This window comes from Tetrao urogallus, assembly GCF_951394365.1.
Source record: "Tetrao urogallus genome assembly, chromosome: 1".
Classification (NCBI taxonomy): domain Eukaryota; kingdom Metazoa; phylum Chordata; class Aves; order Galliformes; family Phasianidae; genus Tetrao; species Tetrao urogallus.
Window position 1 is genome coordinate 65,389,418 of NC_136813.1, and position 18,770 is coordinate 65,408,187.

Consider the following 18,770-nt stretch of genomic DNA (forward strand, 5'->3'; position numbering starts at 1 on the left):
CCAGACTGAACAACCCCAGTTCCCTAAGCTGCTCCCCATAAGACCTGTGCTCCAGACCCCTCACAGCTTCATTGGCCTTCTCTGAACAGGCTGCAGGGCCTCCAGTGTCTTTTTTGTAGTGAGGAGCCCAAGGCTGAACACAGCACTTGAGATATGGCCTCACTACAGCTGAGTACAGAGCAGCGATCACTTTGCTGCTCCTGCTGGCAGCACTATTTCTGATACAAGCCAGGATATCACTGGCCTTCTTGGCCATCTGGGCACACTGCTTGATCATGTTTAGCCATGACCAACCAACACCTCCAAGGTCCTTCCACAGCGTCTTCCAGCCACTCTGCCTCAAGCCAGAAGTGTTGCCTGGGGTTATTGTGGCCACAGTGCAGGACCCATCACTTGGTCTTGTTGAACTTCATCTCACTGACCTCAGCCTGTCCAGATCCCTCTGTAGGGCCCCTGCCAGATTGACATTTCCTCCCAGCTTGGTGTCATCTGCAAACTTACTGAGGGTGCACTCAATCCCCTCATCCAGATAAAAATGAATGGCTCTTGCCCAGAGCCAGTTGATAAGAGTCCTCTCATCTCTTCCCAAGAGCTCAAGCTTACCAGCTACCAGCTAGTGAAAGAAAACAGTCAAACCCTTGACTTGACTGTTCCTCCCATCCCTACTCCAAACCCTAAATCAGAAGGTAATTTCTGCCTTATCTGCACTCTTGGGGCTTTCCAACCTACCAGCGATGGAGCATTTTCAGCCCAACAGATTACTTCCTACCCCCAGAAGTACATGCTGAGTTTTAACATGCCACAGAGTTATACTCCATAAGCTAACAGTGGATTCCCTTTGTACAATTCACATTTGAAAAAAAGCTCTGCAAAAAAGTACTACAAACATAAGTTCATATTCTACAGACATTGGAATCTCTGATGTACTAAAAAGACTTCTTATTTAATGATTTGCCTTTTAAAAGCCATTAGGAGTTTCTAAGAGCTCTCACATACTCATCTTTCAGGTTGTTCATCAAGATGGGACATTTCACAAAGGCCATGGCTTTGCATTCTTGAACAAGTATTTACAGCTGTGGTTTGCAAAAACACCAGGCTTTCCAAGCTGAAATGATGCTAAAAGCATATTTGGGATCACACTGAGAACAAAATCCCCATCACAGGCATTATAAGAAGACAACTGAAAAAGGCTCAGCAAATCTTTTTCATCTTGTTCTTAGCCCCAGTTTCTTACCTGCAAGATGGAGATGCGCTGCTCTGCAAACACATCACAGGATTTAATATAGTTCAGCGACTCCCCAGTGACTGGGAATAAGATCTCTAAAGAACAGGAAAAGGAACGAGGAAAACTTCAGTAGGAATGTGTGCTATGAGACCTCTACATAACACTCACAAGCTCTTTTCCTGAAGCTAAGAAGGGACTACGACATCAACAAGATAGACCTCTCAAGTCAACAGACTCAAGGAAAAATGCAATTTGACTAGCGCAGTTAGCAGCTGACACATAGGCTAGGGGTGAGGCATGCTAATAGGCAGATATTACGTCAATTCCTTAGAATTGACACATGCAGAGCGCAGGCTGGTCCAGTACATTTTTGGAATCTGACAGTCATCGCTTTTGCAGTTCCCAAAAGGCCTGATGAAAAAAATCCCAGGAGTCCACATGACCGGGGTATAGGAATACTGGACATCATGGTCTGATTTTCAGTTCCAGAAGTAGTGTGGAAGCTAGTTTGCATTTATGTACAATATAGGCAAGTTCCTTTGCTGTGATTTGTCAAACACTTGTCCAACACAAGTTGGAGTCAATGATTCTTGTGGGTCCCTTCTATCTCAGGATATTCTATGATTCTACGACCTACCGAAATTATCAAAAAGAAACACAAAAGAAAAGTTATCTGATGTGAATACAGCAATGTAAATCAGGCCCAACAGATAACAGCTTAGCAACTGATGTCTACAGAAACACAAATATTCAGTTAGCAGCTTTTATCAGCAATAATGATAGATGGTCTGATATCAGGAAAGGCAGTCACATGAACTCCTGCCATGCATTCACAGAGATCTGCAGAAAAGTACATCGCTGTGCAAGGTGATATCACTGAAAATCTGAATTACAGCAATATTAAAAATACACACTTGGATGTATCATATAGCACTGTGTTTTCATCAAGGAAATAAAATCTTTTCCCTAACTTCCTCCCCACAGGTATTTCAATTAGTTACTATTTACAAGATCTTAGATTGCTGTTCAAAAAACTCTTTTTACAAGACTTGTAATTAGTAACAAACTGTCATTAGCAAAACACCATTAGCAAAAGGCTGTATGTTTAGGTCTAAGCACAGAAGTCTTCAAAAAGCCTCACTAACGTGTTCCACTTCAGTAGGTGTGAGCATCCAAAGGCTCCAGGTTTGCCTGTAAACTCAACCAAAACATCTGAAGTGTCTGATTCCGTAAAGAAAATTCAAAAAAACCAAAACCAAAATATTCTTCAGATCATTATATTAAGTTTGTGTGCAATAAATAATTGATATTAACACGAGTGTTATGTTTTGTCTGTGCATTTCCTAAATCACCTTGCAATGAAGGCATTGAAAGCCCTAGTCAGGAATACAGATTTACTCTCACCTGCAATCAGTGCCTGGCACAATAGTTAGCAATACTTTTCATAATGCTTTGCAAAAAACCTCATTCTAATTCTTTTCTTTAAGCGACACTGTATGAGACTCCTAACTTTAAAGTAGTAGTTAAAGTAGATTGCTATACAAAAAGCAATCTGTTAACATGCAATTCTATTTAGTTGATCTGGTATGGGAGCAACTGCGAAATCACTGCATGCTACATAACAGTATAGCAGCTTCCCTGTGACCAGTTACTCCTCATCACCACAGTACCTAGAGGACAATAATATCACTGGGGATAGGACCACTGAAATGCTTCATCAGAACACCATTTACTGGCACCCACCATGACAGAATCTGCAAAGTGAATGCCTAAAGCATGGAACTCTAGGTCGCAGTACTAATTCTACCTGAGAACATGGAGAATGTTTCAGGCTCCAGAATCAATTCAAGTGCTAATCAAGATGACAAGGTTTTCCTTCTCCACTGTTCCTGGTATGACAAAAATGCAGCATCCCACTCAAAACTGCAAGTAGCTTTTTGGTAAGACTTGTCTGATAAGACAAGCACAGCTAACAACGGAAAGTAGAACTGAAGTCTGAAGGTACAAGCTTCAAGTTACAAGTAAGAAATAAACAAATCACACTTGAGTGAAGGATACACTAGTATATCAAATGCTGTCTTAAAATATATTCCCTCTGAGTACTCTTTTATGCTTTTAATAAAACCAGTATGTTCCCCAAAGCTAACGCTTTTGCCAGCCCAAATACATCACAATATACTGCCAACTGAACAAGTGTCTGGGACAATCCAACCATTCATGGCCACCGGAGTTCATCATTCCACTTGTTCCTCATCCTTCACAGATGCAGTAAGCCTTATGAATGCAGGCTTTCTTTAGATTGTAAGGCACAGCAATGGAGCTACAATATAAACCCATCCAAAGAAAATCCAGGCTTTTCAAAGCATCTATTGAAGATTTGCTGATCTGCACAAAGGTACATGCTCTGAAAAAAACCAGGTAGAGGAAATTAAGTAAAAAAGGGTTTACAAAGCACTAGAACACACAGATGCCGTACTTGAAAAGCTGCAAAATGCTTCTGTATAAATAAAGTTGTCTTGCATCCTCGCTCCCAATTACACAATATGATGATCTTTCCTCACTCATTTCTACCTGGGGGTCAATAACTCACAGAAAGAGGGAATGACAAAAATAGAACCAGATTACTGGTATGCCAAAGTGCTCTTACAGGGTACTGTGGAACATTCTGTTGCTTCTACACGCAGTAAGTTCATGTCAGGTCCTGACACTGATATGCTCTGAAACCATAACAATTAAAGTAGCTCTTAAGTTACTGCTGTGATGCCTATTCATGCCAAAGAATTCAACAGAATTTCCACATCAGCGAGCCTTCCCTCAGCAGCAGGCAAACCAGCTGCTACAGTACTTTTGCTGTAACACAATGTGAATAGAATACCATCTCCCAAATCCTAAATATAGATTACACAATAAACCAGTGGATATACATTCACTGGAGTTCTTATTTTCAAAGCTTTTAATGAGGCTGTATCAGTTTAAGCATAAAAACTTGTTATGAAATATGAACTAGTTAAGTGACAATAAATGGAAGATCAAATTAGGAAGCTGCTTCTTACAGGAACTTCCTTCCTTATATCTTTTATATATATATATATAAAAGATATATAAGATATATAAGATATATATATATATATATATAAAAGATATATAAGATATATATATATATATATATAAAAGATATATAAGATATATATATATATATATATAAAAGATATATAAGATATATATATATATATATAAGATCACAAGTGTGAAGGATCAGTTTTCAGATCAGAGCTATTTATCACACCAAAGCAACTGGACTATTCGGACTACCGATATCTTATTTATATCACAATGTCTTGATGTCTTATTTATATAGAAGAAACTATTTAAGATGTATAGATATCTTAAAGATATCTATAGATAGATAGATAAGATATAAGATATAAATAAGACTACATAAGATGTCTTATTTATATAGAAGAAACTATTTCAGAAGCAACAGAACATTGAGGAAAGCTACAGTATTGCCATTGTTGCATCCTACAGGATTGCTGTAGCAGCAAAATAGAAAAGGTGTGCCCAGTTACTCATACCAAATGCTGATAGATAGAACTGTAAAATCATTGGAAAAGCATTCATCAGATCACAATCAGCCCAGTTTTACACCACAAATGTAGTAATAAAAAAATTAAAAAACGAACAAACAAAACCAACTAGCAGGTATTGTGTGTATAAAACCTACACAATCAAAACCCAGCATAACGACTGGTTCTTTTCCAGGGAAGAGCTATAGTGAAATTTGGCTAAAAGCTAACAGGGTGAACTACGTTTCTCCCATCACAATAGTAACTAAAATCTTGCACTGAATTAAAAAGAAATTAAGGACCAAGAAAACCTTATGAGTAACGTACTGATACAGATCCTCAGTTTAGGCTGATGAGCAGCAGTAGCCTAGCCATTCCCTTGTTCCCTGCTATCATGCCATCCCTTCAGGTTTGCTAGGTGTGCCACGCAGGGTAGATGTATGAAGAAGAAAAAAAAAAAAAAGGAGTGGCGTAAACAGATGAATAAAAATATTTTTATGGGCTGAGCAATATAGTCATGTTAGCTGGGAGGTGATGCAACTGCTACTATGCTCTATGGAATTATGACATATAATACTTAAGGCTGGAAATGACCTCTCAGATCATCTAGTCCAACCATCAGCCCATCCCTCCCATGCCCGCTGACCATGTCCCTCAGTGCCACATCCAAACCTCCAAGGACAGTGACTTCACCACCTCTCTGGGCAGTCTGGCCACTGCTTCAACACTCCTCCTGAGAAGACCATAAAGCTCCACAGCATAAACCCAGCCTCAGCCAGAAGCCTCTTCCCCATTTAAGCTCCTGAGGAAAAGTGGTAGCCTTTTTTCTCCCCCCAGGATTTTCTATTTATAGCCACAAAGACTTGAGGTTATTGGAACGTGACCCAAGACTATGTAGAAAAGCCTGCCAAATAGCACAGGAACATAACAATGAAAAGCTTAAACCACTGATATATTATTTTCCTTTTAAGACAACGTCTACTTTTTCAGCCACTGTTTTTGCATCCCCAATAGAAAAATAAAAATACCCTCTCTCCCAGAATACTTGTCTTCTTAGCATCAGCCCATGTCAATAAATCTGACTGAATCTACTGCCTCCTCCTTGGCTAAGTCTTCCCTTGCAGATAAAGCTCAGTCAGCCATTTCTCATTGTTGCTCTTTGTTCAGCAAATTCTTCTGGACAGAGTGGGCAACCTCTTGGTACCAGCTAATCACCTGTTCACTGAAGTGCAACATGAAACGGCTACATCATCAGGCACGTCAAACCACAAATCATAGATTTTTCTTGTCAATGCAGCCACTAATTCAGCAGAACACAAATACAACATCCCTAAATCAACAGAACTACAACAGTTTAAGTTACAGTACAAAAGTGAATTTCTAGCATTTTAGAAACAAGAGGTTTTTTTCCATTTAATTTCCTCAACTTTGAAGGCCAGCAATAAGGAACAGACCTATGGTGGACAGCTGCTACCAAGAATCAGTAATGTCTTCCCAACACTTCACAGCAGTCCCCAAGCACATCTCCTGGGGTCATCACCTCTCTCTGCCCACTCAGGGATTCCTAAGAAAATCAGACTTGTCAACCAGATGCTCTTTCAAGTGTCTTAAGCAAATACCACGCCACAGGTAAAATGCCTATAGTAAGAATTGTGAATTTTAGGAGTATAAGTAATGATTACCTAAAATGCATCAACTTGAAATAAATTTGTGATCAGTGGCAATGTATGATTGATAGATCTTTTTTCCATAACACATAGCCTCTGTTTATTATGTTGCAGGAATAGGAAGATGGCGCTTAAGATTCTTTAGTCAATGTTTTAGGGGAAAAAAATACATATATCTAAATGTCTAATTACCTTTATATACTGTCTGCACATTTAAAAGTTTATTTATCACACTAAATCAAGTACAAAGAAAATACTGTTACCGATTCAGCAAAGCATCAGAAAACAGGTTCTGTGTTCAGACAGTGTTACCCAAGAACGGGCTAATCTGGAAAGAGAGTCATTTAGCTCTGCGGCATGCATGTAGTACATGGGAGCACACGTAGGTCAGGAATGTGACCAGTTCAAGGATCTCAGCATCAAGAAAACACAATGCAGTCACTGCAGGACTTGGATCCTGGTACTCTGCCATCGCCGCAAAAGCAGCCAGTTCTTGTTTTTAAGTACCGCCTTTTTTCTGCTACTAGGATTCTGAAGATCTCAGTAGAACAGATCCACTGAAACCCTACTTTTACCAATTCCTAGTAATCCAGCAATTGAGTTGATTTCCTCACTCGCTACTTCAAAAGAATTCAATAGCATAACCTTGGTAAAGAGCATTAAGTGGTTTTTGGCCCTGCTGGTGGGGGGGGGGGGGGGGGGGGGGGTTGGAGCTTCATGATCCTTGAGGTCCCTTCCAACCCAGGCCATTCTGTGATTCTGTATAAGTTTTCCTCTTACAGCTGAAGAGTTCATACCTTGCCTACAAGCCAAACTTGAAGCCTTCCATGAGTGGAAGGACTAAAAATCTGGTCTTGCTTTTGATATAGCCTATTAGCAGGTTACATTAGAAGACCTCAAACAATTATTACAATTAAATATTCCAAGAGACAATCGTAATGGCAAATCACAAAAGCTTTGATTCTTACAACACAAATGAAAAATCTATAACAGTACCCACAGAACTACCAGGGCAACTGAGAACAGAGGAATAAAATAAAAGAGGATCTAGGAAAAAGGGTTACTTATGATTAACACTGCAGCAGAAGATAAGTCTGAACACAGTCCCCCATCACCTGGATAACATTGAAAAAAAAAAAAAAAAAAAAAAACAGTGTTGCAATGAAAGCTTGAGCTGTTGTTGTTACATAGTAATAAATGCATATATATAGCTGCCAAGGAAGAACATACAAAGCTTAAATAGTTTGTAGGAGAAGACAAGTACAGATCACATCAGCAGCACTCAAGAAATAAGACAAGACAGACAGACAAGATGGTGGCAGCAGAGGGGTAGAAAAATCACAGAAACACCAAGGTTGGAAAAGACCTTCAAGATTATCCAGTCCAACCATCTACCTATCACCAATATTTCTCACTAAGCCATGTCCCTCAACACAATATCCAAATGTTCCTTGAACACCTCCAGGGACTCCATCACCTCCCTGGGCAGTGCCTGAGAAGGTGATTTCAACCATTTTGTTCTTGAGCCAATTGCACAGTCACAAGAGGCAGGAAAAACAGCAAAGGTTTTTAGTTTTGGTAGAAAAATTAGGCTTGGTATGCAAACAGGAGTGAAAATAGTCAACATTAAGATATACCATTGGCTACATCTTGGGTAAAAAAGAAAAAAATAAAAATAAAAACAGAACAGACAAGAGTTGAAGATGATTTCCACAGAAGTAAATAAAATACTGAAGTATAGTACTTCTTCCAGACCAGAAACAAACAGTCAAACCTAGAGGAGACATCGGAGGGCAAAATTTATCTGTACCTACATCAGCACCTCTTGTGTGAAAATAGAAGGGGTACAGCGGACCGCCAAAATCCACCCAGACATCATCCTTCAGACTTCCAATACTCCCCAGCTTTTCTCAGAGCTGTGGCAGTTAGAACCTAATGCTGAAAAACAGCTTGTCTGGTAGCAGAGAAACCGTGACTGGGGCCAGTGATAGCAACAAACCAAACATTTTAGATGGTTAATTTCCTCTGTGGTTGTTACTGTTTGTTTAATAAAAAGAATACAGCTGTAAGTTTAAGCAGTAGCTAGAAGATTACGGACCTGAACCAGAGCTTTAGCTTCATCAGGAAAGTGTTACTAAACAAAATACATTGTATTTGCACCTCCTGCCTTGACTTTACAGTCTTTGGCACAGTACCTCTGCCATATGTACCCTATAATATCTAATGTAAAGTGTCCTCTAACCCTGATTAAGGTTGACAAAACCCAGGTGTCTGCAATGGAAAGCATCTGACACAATGAGAACCTTAATTATTCGTCTGAAGTAGGGAGAAGAAGGAATAACTGTTGTATGTTTTACATTTTGGAAGAGATTTCAAAACCATTAGGGTCTGAAATTGGAAATGTTAAAACAAATATGCTCAAGTATTTGCCAGCAAGAGAAATAAACTTTTTTTTTTTATAGTTCTCTGAAGATAATATATAGGGAAGGAAAGGGGGTATCACCAAGATGTGTGTTGTCAGTATTGTTTCATGAAGGCAAATATAAAAATCGAGTTTGCAGTAATTCTATTTAGTTACTGCAGTTCAACAAGCAGATCTTCCATAGGAAACCACTCACTAGCTTACTTCAGTCACGTTCTGCTGAAGAAAGATCAATTTTACATCCATAAAGCCCTATAAAAGATGATCAGGAGGCTGGTCACCCATGTGTTTTTGAAAGCCCAAGAAACTTCTGTGTGTTCTGAAGAGAGTCCTTGTCCGACAGACAGATTTGGAAGCAGCAAACTCCCCAACAGCTTAATAAGCCAGAACTTCAGAGAAAAATTAAAGCTGGTACAAAAACAGAATCTTTCCATTCCAGCTCCCAAAGTTTGAAGAATGTGTCTGGGACGGAGAACAAACATGCAAATGTGGTTTAAGAGGTATAAAGGTTAAAGGTTCCTAGAGATAAAAATCAACTTCACAATCTGTTTGCCAAGAGATGAAAAACAGTAATGCTCAGGCTAAAATTGCACTGATATTCAGTTACTCATTTGAAAGTCTACTGCAGGGTTCAGAATAATTGACTTCCACCATCATGTGTCCAAAGCATTTTCTTCCTTCCAAAAATCTACTCCCATTAAATGGTGCCCAATGGGAATATACTCCCTACATTCTGTCCCTTGACAGAAGTGCTTGGAAGGCCTCACATTCTTACTGCTCTCTGCTCTGAATACATGAATATCAGGCAATGCTGGAAGAAAAACAGGAAACCTCTTCCACAACACAGAAGCATTTGTTCCAGTTTTCCTCCTCCTGGCTTACTTTTCTATTTCCCAGAACTGCAGAACTCCAATGCAGCCAGTGGTACCAACTCCTCACATCATTTCACAGCTCCTGCAAATGCTCCTTCCATCCCACGTAGCACATCCCCGTGGACCAGCCAAGGAGCTCTCCACATTTAGCAGTTCAAAATCCATTAAGCCCAACTTCTGAAGACTACTGAATACTAATTCTGGAAGTATTCAGCTCTACAGCAGAAGACATGTAGGCTCACCAAAGTTCAAGCAAAGTTCTCCTTCAAGCAAGAAGGCAAATGCTGAGGCTCAACACATTAGTTTGGTCACTGAGAGGACAAATTAAGGAATACAGTCACGTTATCTCACAGATAAGTGTAAGGGAACTACCCCCAGAAGAAATAGAACAGCCAGTAAGCAAATGACATAACATGGAGGGGGCAACAGATAGGACAGATCACGCAGCAGTGAAGCAGCCAAGATGCATGTATTCAAAGCGTCACAAGTTCCCCTTTCACTGGTCAAGGACTTGATGACATGCTAAGAAGTGCGGGAGGGTGGGGGGCGGAGGGGAAGAGGGGGGCAGGAAATAATTTATCGCTCCAAATTAGCATGGAAGGAGATAGTACTTATCCTAGGGGATTCAAAGAATCGATACCAAAATCTAGCCACATCCCTGCAGGACACCTGGCACTTGGGTCAAATCTCATACTGGGCATTCGGCCACACAGGACACCTCACTTCAGCAAGCTGCCAATGGAAAGAGCTGTAATGTCACATATTGTCATCTTACACACAGACAATTTAATTGTATTTTGGAATACATTATACTGTGTTCTTTTGTTTTCACACCTATTTTTGGCTAAGAATAGCCCCCCCACTTTCATGATGAGAGAGCAGGAGAACAAGTAAAAAAGAAAAAAGAAAAAAAAAAAAAAGAAGAAGAAGAAAAAGGAAAGCTACTACTGAGAATATGTTTTTTTCCCTGAAATGGATGTTCTTTATTTAAGCAGAAGAAAGGCATGCAGACATCTGTAGACACCTGCAGACACTGGCAGGACCTTCTGGCCCTGGCAAAGCCAGTAGCTAAGCCAGTAGCTGGGAGATACACCAGGGTCAAGGTGCAATCCTTTTCCATGCTTTCCTCACACCTGCAGAGGTATCAAGAGGAATTCAGAGCTTAAGCTTTGAATTCCTCTTTTGAAACTAAACATGAAATGCTACAGCCAGGAAGAAAGCACAGACAGCACATGCCTCCCTCAGCTAAGAGCACAGTTCAGCTTTCTCTGCTCTACTCTAATTGAGGGGGAGTCTTTGACCATCTCTACTCCGATAAAACCCAGCTCCTTCCTCACAGCTTTTAGGGGCCTTCTGGCATTTCTAAGTAAAGTGAATTGTCTGATATCAGGGCATGAACGAAAAAGCAATTTTATATCATTTCTCTTTTATTCGTTCACACTCAGTTAATTGCAGGCTGAAGTGCTTTTTAATAGGGGGGAAAAAGCAGTACATTTGAACTAAATTACCCATCTTCAGCAGAGACAGAAGAGATCTGATCTGCTGAGAACAACTGTGCATTTTTACAGCACTGGTAAAAACTGTTCAAGATAAATACTCTTCTAAAAAATAATTGCTTGTATCACACTCCTTTCAACAGACACCACTTAGTTTAAAGCAGGAGAAGGCTATATTCAGTCATAAATGGGGATACAGCATTAATCCTGAATCACAAATCAGGTCTCACTAAAACACTTAAACACTTATATACCCAAGCCACTATTTCTGTTAAAGTGGACGTAACAGCCTTGAGAGAAATACTGAGGTTTTCTCCTCAGCACACATAAACAGTTCAGTGCAGGACTTGCAGCAGTCAGCAAGGAAAGAACACCCATGGTACACAGCAAGCTGTAAAGCTAGATAGCAACTGCATGATCTGCAGGAAGTAGAAAGTGTCCCTTAACACACCACAACTCTGAGTCTCACTTATTTATTATTTTGGATGGCTGACTTGCAGCTCCTGCTACAAATTTCTGCTTTCTAATGAGTGAGAGAAGATAAATCATAGAATCACAGAATAGTGTAGGTTGAAAAAGGACCACAATGATCACTGAGTTTCCACCCCCCTGCTATGTGCAGGGTCACCAACCACCAGACCAGGCTGCCCAGAGCCACGTCCAGCCTGGCCTTGAATGCCTCCAGGGATGGGGCATCCACAGCCTCCTTGGGCAACCTGTTCAGTGCATCACCACCCTCTGTGTGAAAAACCTCCTCCTAATATCCAACCTAAACCTCTCGTCTCAGTTTAAAACCATTCCCCCTTGTCTGTCACTCTCCAGCCTCGTAAACAGCCATTCACAAATAAGAAAGTTGTTATTCAGAGAGCAGGAGTAAGCAGTGGAAATATCTCCCCAACAGAGCAAGAGAAAGGCTTCACCCAACTCTAAGATATCTTAGCTCTACAGAGTAGGTTTGGAAAGGGAGCAGCTTTGCCACAAGCAGGGGCTGGGAGCACACCCAGCAGAACCCTGTAGTTTCTACCTATGACAGTGAGCCCAAGTCACACAGTCATGTAGAAAAGAGTTTTGCTGCAGCACCTAGGCACTGCCCCAGACTGGCTGTCAGATGAACCAGAGGCACTTCTGAAAGCACCCCGCTGTGCATCTAATTGCTGCATGTGAAGGTGACTTTGGTGTTATGATGCTTTGGTCTTTCTTTAGCACAAAGTGAGGAAGCGATATAAAAGACACTACAATAGAGGCCACTGTTAAAAATCACTTCAGTCCAGCACATTCATTTTTTAAATTAAATATCAGAAAGAACAATGTCCAGATTGCTTGTTCTTTGCCTCAGGTTTATGTTAACATTACATTGGCCAATCCAGCAACAAGCTTATACACCGCTCACATTATGGCCAAGAAAATGCTTCCTCTTACCCTTCTGTTGTTACCCACACAGGAAAGTCCCAGCTCACCATAGCTAAATGAGACAGCTGAAAACCCAGACTTGTTCAGTCACATTCATCTTCTCCCAGAAGCATGGAGTTCAATTCTTAAGTAAAGCAGCACTGAGAGGAGGATACCATCAGCACCCAAGAAACATTTCTGGGCAGCCTGTAGGACTTGACTTTTATACATTCACTCATTTTCCCCTTTTCAGTCTTCTCATCTAAAACATGCACTGAGGTTTACTGGAAGAGCTCTGCATTTGCAAAGTCTGAGTTCCTCCGCAATCTTTTAAGGAGATTCCTTGGAGGATCTGTTTACAGTTCGATTTCTATTGCAAAGTGGCAAAGAAAAACTGGAAAACATTACAAAAAAAAAAAAAAAATCTTACGAAATGGACTGAGGAAAGTCTCAATAACAGTAACTGTAATGTACTATAGAAGAATATGGCTGTCTGACAACAAACCTATGCACCAGACATCAGGTTACCTGTCCCCAGCTCAACACACCATTATCAGCAGAGCCATGCAGTGTGCAGACACACATGACACACAAGGCAATCACATGTATGAGCTCTGCAGGATTTGTTTTTCTTCTGCAACAACAGCCTGGTGTTGTAGGGCAGTACTAGCTTTAAAAACCAGTTACCCTACTAGCAAGGATTAGTAAGGATTGATTATACAGAGGAAATACAAGGTCATCATTTCTCTTCTTGTCTCTTACCAGTGATCAGAAAGGTAGACCAGTGCTGATTTGATTGAACATTGGAAAGCTGACATTAACCAATGAATATTAACTGATTTAGATTGACTGCTACTAAAAACACTTTCAAAAAAACATTGTCCTGAGGACTAGAACTGAACTGTATCACAAAGAGATTTTGGAAGCATTCAGGCTACTCAATTACCCCACCTGAAAAGCAAAGCTGAAACAGTGGTAGGTTCATAACAGAGATGCAGTGTTTCTGCGATCTCTCAAAGATAAAATGTGAAATTTCATTTGGTCACAGACCACAAAGCAAGCTCAGAAACAAGATCTGCAGTACAACTCAGACATCCTGAGCAGACAACAAATGGAGCAAGACTCACTTGGAATGTTTGTATCAATTAATTTAAAAGAACATGCAGGTTGCCAAAGAAAGGACAATGTTCTTGAAATGGAGTGCTTGGAGTTATGCTCCTAAATCTGATATTAGAATGCCTACATAAAAGTGGCTTATTAAATGCCAACATTGCCATTATTTTTTGATGGTCATTGAGGTGCAAGATGTCTCCTCCAGCATGTCTGCAGCTTAGAACTGGTATAGCAAGTGCTGCAGTGCGATGCGATAAGAACAGGCCTTTCTGTATTTGCTCTTCGGATAAGAGAATCTAGTCCAATATTGAGTATTTCAGAATAAATCTAGTATTTTTTTTTCCTGAACATCTCTCATTTCTCATTTACAAAAGGCAGCTGACATTTCATGACCCTTCACATATTGTTTTTCCTCAAACAGAAGTCCAGTTTGCTTTTATTTTCAGATGTACAGTTTTCATTAGATGTCTAACAAGTGATCTTGCTACCTCAACTTGTCTGCATGCTACAAAGCCTGGCATTGATGGAATTGTTTGGGCAGCATGTAACCTTTGAAAGTAGCAGGGCTGAGAAGGCAGAGGCACACAATATAAGGAGCAGAGGTAAGAACCAGGGCAAGCAGCCAGCCCACAGCGCTGGAAGGTGCAACCTGCACACAGTTCAAGAGCAGCTCTACAGTCCAGCAGGATTAACACCTGTGCTATGTGTGGGCTGCCAGTTGCCTAAGTTGTCACTTACAAAAAGGGACAAGGTAGTTGCCTGATGGCTGCGATACAGCCAGGACATCCGCACACCTGGAGAGCTGCTGCCCTGAGAGCAGAACTCCAGCAGCTACCATCATTTGCCCTCACCAAGCTCTTTCCAGTGCTCTCAGGGCATACAGCCCACACCTTGCATTTCCCTAACATTCCTCATAGAGCAAGGCAAGTCCCCAACACAACAGACTCACACAGCTCAGGGAGGGCACAGGGCAGCATGCCTTACCTTTGGGACTCGGAGCAGTACAAAGTGATCATCACAGCTGCTGTCACAAGTTGGCATACATGTGTCAACAAAGCCTGAAGTCCTTAATTGCTTCATAATGACTTGCATTGGTACTACTGTTGGTCAGGCAGCCACAGAAGAGCAACATTCCTGTTAAAGCTTGAAGGCCAGAATTCAATTGTATTTAGCACTTTATAAGCCAAATGCATCTTCTGGAATAACATGTGCATAAGCACAGTGCAATGACACGGTGTGTAATCAATTAAAATCTACGTTGAACCTGAACCTGCAGTTTTGGTAAGATCCTTTCCCCTTCCATTTACACAGCTGTGAGGTAGGGCACATGCAGCCAACCTGTGGGACTTCCACATTGCCTGATCAAAAATAGGATGTTAAGTTGTACATCACATCAAAAGGCAGCCCTGTAAGTCATTAAGAATTCATGTAAACTTCAGGTTGTTTTACATCTCAACACACATCTCCAGAGGAAGACATTTAGCACTTCAGCATAACACAAGCAGACAACAGTATCTGTCTCTATTGAAGAGGAAGTGACAAAACACAAAACAAGAAACACGGAAAGACTGTTATGATTTTAATGGCCTCAAGAAGCAAAGCAACTCGCCTTACAAATCTGCATAACACAGCAAGCTTGGCCACAGCAGCAGCCTTGGTTGCATTGAGGACTGGGTCATGGACGACCACACTGGTGGTGGTATCAGTTACAGCAGATGCCTCCTGCTCTACGAACAACACAAAGCTCCAAGTCTGGAAGAAATGTGAACTTTAGCAGCACCAGCAGTATCGGGGCCACAGTTCCTCTTAGCTGAGTAAAATGCATACTTTCTTTAACAGCTGTGTGACCAAATCAAAGAAATATCAAAGTGGAACAGGATGTGCTCATAGCAGAGTTCCCAGAAGAGATAAGTCAGAAACGTTGGTGAGAGGTCTGGCTGGAGGCAGCTGCTCCTCTCACCACCTCAATCCAGCACCGCGCCACCCAGCTCCCACTGAGCTCAGAGAAGGATCTCTAATAGCACGTTGCTATAAGGGAACAGAGCTAGACCAAAAATCCAGCAAGACAATTCTTCCAGGTCATTGTTTCCATGATAAAAATTAACCAGCCCTTAAATGCCAACCTGCATCTCCTGTACACCAAAGACATTTACACGTTGCAAAAACTGCTGTTAGGGAAAACAGCATGCTCTCTGGTATACCAGAGGGGCTCACTGAGAAGGTGTGCATCAAGGGATGATCCATGAAAACAAAATGATTTAAATGAGGGCACATCAACAATGTGCAGTAATTTGAGCCAATCGTTCTGGCAGTGCTGCTTATGGTGCAGAAAGAGCTACAGCACAGTGCCTTCTTGAGAACAGAATTTCAGCATTCATACATCAAACTGGGAATCCAGCATCAATTTCATGGATCAGAAAGTGGAAGTTATAGCAAACTAATTTGGGTTTAATGAGAGGCAGGGATTTTTGACTTGAGCAGTTCTTCCCTCACAGCCCACCCAAATGCACACAAATAACAGGGCATCCCAGGCATCTGGGCACTACAGACATCAAATCTCCAGGTACACAGGATTTCTACCATGAAGCACAACACCCGGATCTCTGACATGGCCTTACAGCAGCTCCTGAAGGTGACAATACCAAGGTGATACCTAAATAACACCTTCAACACAGCTTCACTGTGTCACTTCCAATCAGCATTTGCACAGTTAATCTACCATCTCCCGTTCAGCTGCTAAGGATTATTATGCCGGTGCATTATTTACTCATATCTCCAATCTTTAATTTGTCACTTTCCAGCAACAAGCATACATGAAACACACAGCAATGCAGCAAAGGTATCAGTGACTAAGAGCAAATTGGGATGGCTTAAATAGAAGCATCAGCAGAGGAAAATTCCACTGCTTTGCAAGCAATCACAGAGATCACAGCAGTACCCATCAGGGAGGAAAACCAGCAGTACCTATCAAGGAGGAAACAGCTCCTTTCCCCCTCCCACGAGTGTGGGATCTCTCAGCTGTGGTTACCCCGAGCACGCTCACCCCAACCAACACCAGGGAGGTGTTTCGCACCGTTCGGCAGGAACAGATTTAGCTAATGAACGAGAAGAAGGGCCTCTGGCACCGAGGCAATAACCAATCGCGGGCAGACAAATCATTTTTTAAATGGATGGCTGCTCCTCATCGGTGCCGCTGCGCTCTGCGCACCAAACTAAGCACCAAATACAATAGCATAAGTTGGCAACACAACGCCACGCTCCAGCAGCATCTCAGTGTCATTGACAGGACAGAGCAGTGCCCGGCTGGTGTGGAGCGCCAGCTCCAGAGATCAGCGGAGCGCCTGTGTCCTCCTGCTCAGACACTTCCCTGCGGGTTCGGTGGAATGTGGGCACCTCAGCGCCGAGGGGGGTCAGGATGACAGGAGTGTGCCTTCGAGGCTCCCCGATTTCGCAGCAACCGACCGGCAGCCGGCGACGACCCGCACAGCCCAGGGCTTCCAACTGCCACCAATAGGACCCAGCGAGCGAGACGGCTCTGCAAAGCGGAGCGGTGCAGGACGCTACGGCCTTCCAGCCGCGAAAGCGGAGGATGATGACAGGTCACGGCTCCGCACGCGGCGCCGGCCCTCCCGCCCCTCAGGAACCGAAGGCTGCGTCTCCCCCTCGTCTCTGTGGCACCGGACACCCACCGGGGCGGCGGCACCGGGCGCCCCCAGCCCCGCGGTGCCCCCCGCAGCCCCCGCCGCCGCGGTCTCCCCGCGGGCAGGGCGCTCTCCCGGGGCCCGGCCGCGGAGCCAGGCCCGCCGCTCACCGTAGATCATGGCGAGACCCGTCTCGTGGAGAAAGCGGACGCGGCGGTGCTTGAAGAGCCAGATGGTGAGGATGGTGAGCGTGAGCAGCAGAATGAAGGTGAGGAGGCTCACGCTGTCCTGCCTGTGGCTCTCCTCCGCCTCCTGCTCGGTGGCGAGTTCCTCCATGGCGCTGCTGCTGCCGCTGCCGCCGCCGCCGCTCCGCTCGGCCGCCCGCAGCCCGCCGGCTCCTAGCAGGAGGAGCAGCGGCAGCGCCATGGCCGCGGCTCCCGCCCGCGGGCGCTGCCCTCTGCCCGGCCGGCAGCGGAGAGCAGCGGGGGTGGCCCCGGCGAACGGGAACCCGCCCACCGCCCCCACGGTCCCTTAAAGGCGCCGGGCCGGGCAGCGCCGCCTCCTGGTTGCGGTCGCCCGTGGGGTGCCGTGCGTGGGCTCCACGGTTCGAGGCGGCTGAGGGGCGGGTGGGGCGGGCAACGCACCGCCCCCGGCTGGGGCTGGGGCTCGACGCTGCCGGGCGGAGCCGGCTGAGCTAGGCCGGAGCTGTCTTCTGCGGCACCTGCGAGGCGATGGGTGGCCGTCCCCGTGCGGCGCCTTTTCCGCTTCCGAAAGTTCTGCCGAAAGAAGGCGAAACGCTCGGGTGCTCCTGAAGCACTGCAGCGTGTCCCCGCGTGATGGTTCGGTGGTTTTGGTTTCAGGGGGAGGAAAAATGACTAAAATGCAGGCTGCTCGCTTGGGATTTCCTGCCCGAAGGAGGCAGGAGTGGGACGGTGGGAAGAAATCAACCGCTCCTCGGTGGTCTTCGTGTGGAATCCCTGCTGGAAAAGCGCGTGTGTGCCTCGGGTTCTGAAACCGACTACGCTTTGGGGCAGGGGAAGAAAAGTCGGTTTTCACAACCAAGCTAATATTGGAACTTTCTCCTTCAACTTTCTTTTAGTTAAGGGCTGTCCTCTGCCCACATGCTGCTGCACGGCCCTTTCTGTGGGTACTCACTGGAGTCTCCCCCTGAACTGTCTCCTCTTGCTTGAGGAACTCGCATCATCTCCTATTGCACACGCTTTCGTTTAGAACCCTTTCAAGGTGACAGCTATGCAAATCCCCATTTTTATTTTAAATGTGTTATTTATACAAACGCTTCCGCCTTCAAAACCCGGTACAGTTGCATACAATTATCTGTAAAGGCTTGACTGCACAACGGTGAAAGTTTATGTCGGTGG

At 43.5% G+C, this 18,770-nt stretch overlaps 1 protein-coding gene across 1 annotated transcript in view; it reads right to left on the reverse strand.

Moving 5' to 3' along the window:
- The window catches only part of SLC9A7 (solute carrier family 9 member A7), a gene marked incomplete at both ends in the record, with an annotated part of 66,365 nt that extends 48,548 nt beyond the window's left edge, over positions 1–17,817 (reverse strand). The window contains one exon of the mRNA XM_079541853.1: positions 17,562–17,817. Coding sequence (XP_079397979.1) covers positions 17,562–17,817 — 256 coding nt within the window. The remainder of the gene's footprint in view (positions 1–17,561) is intronic.
- Between the last annotated feature and the right edge of the window lie 953 nt (positions 17,818–18,770).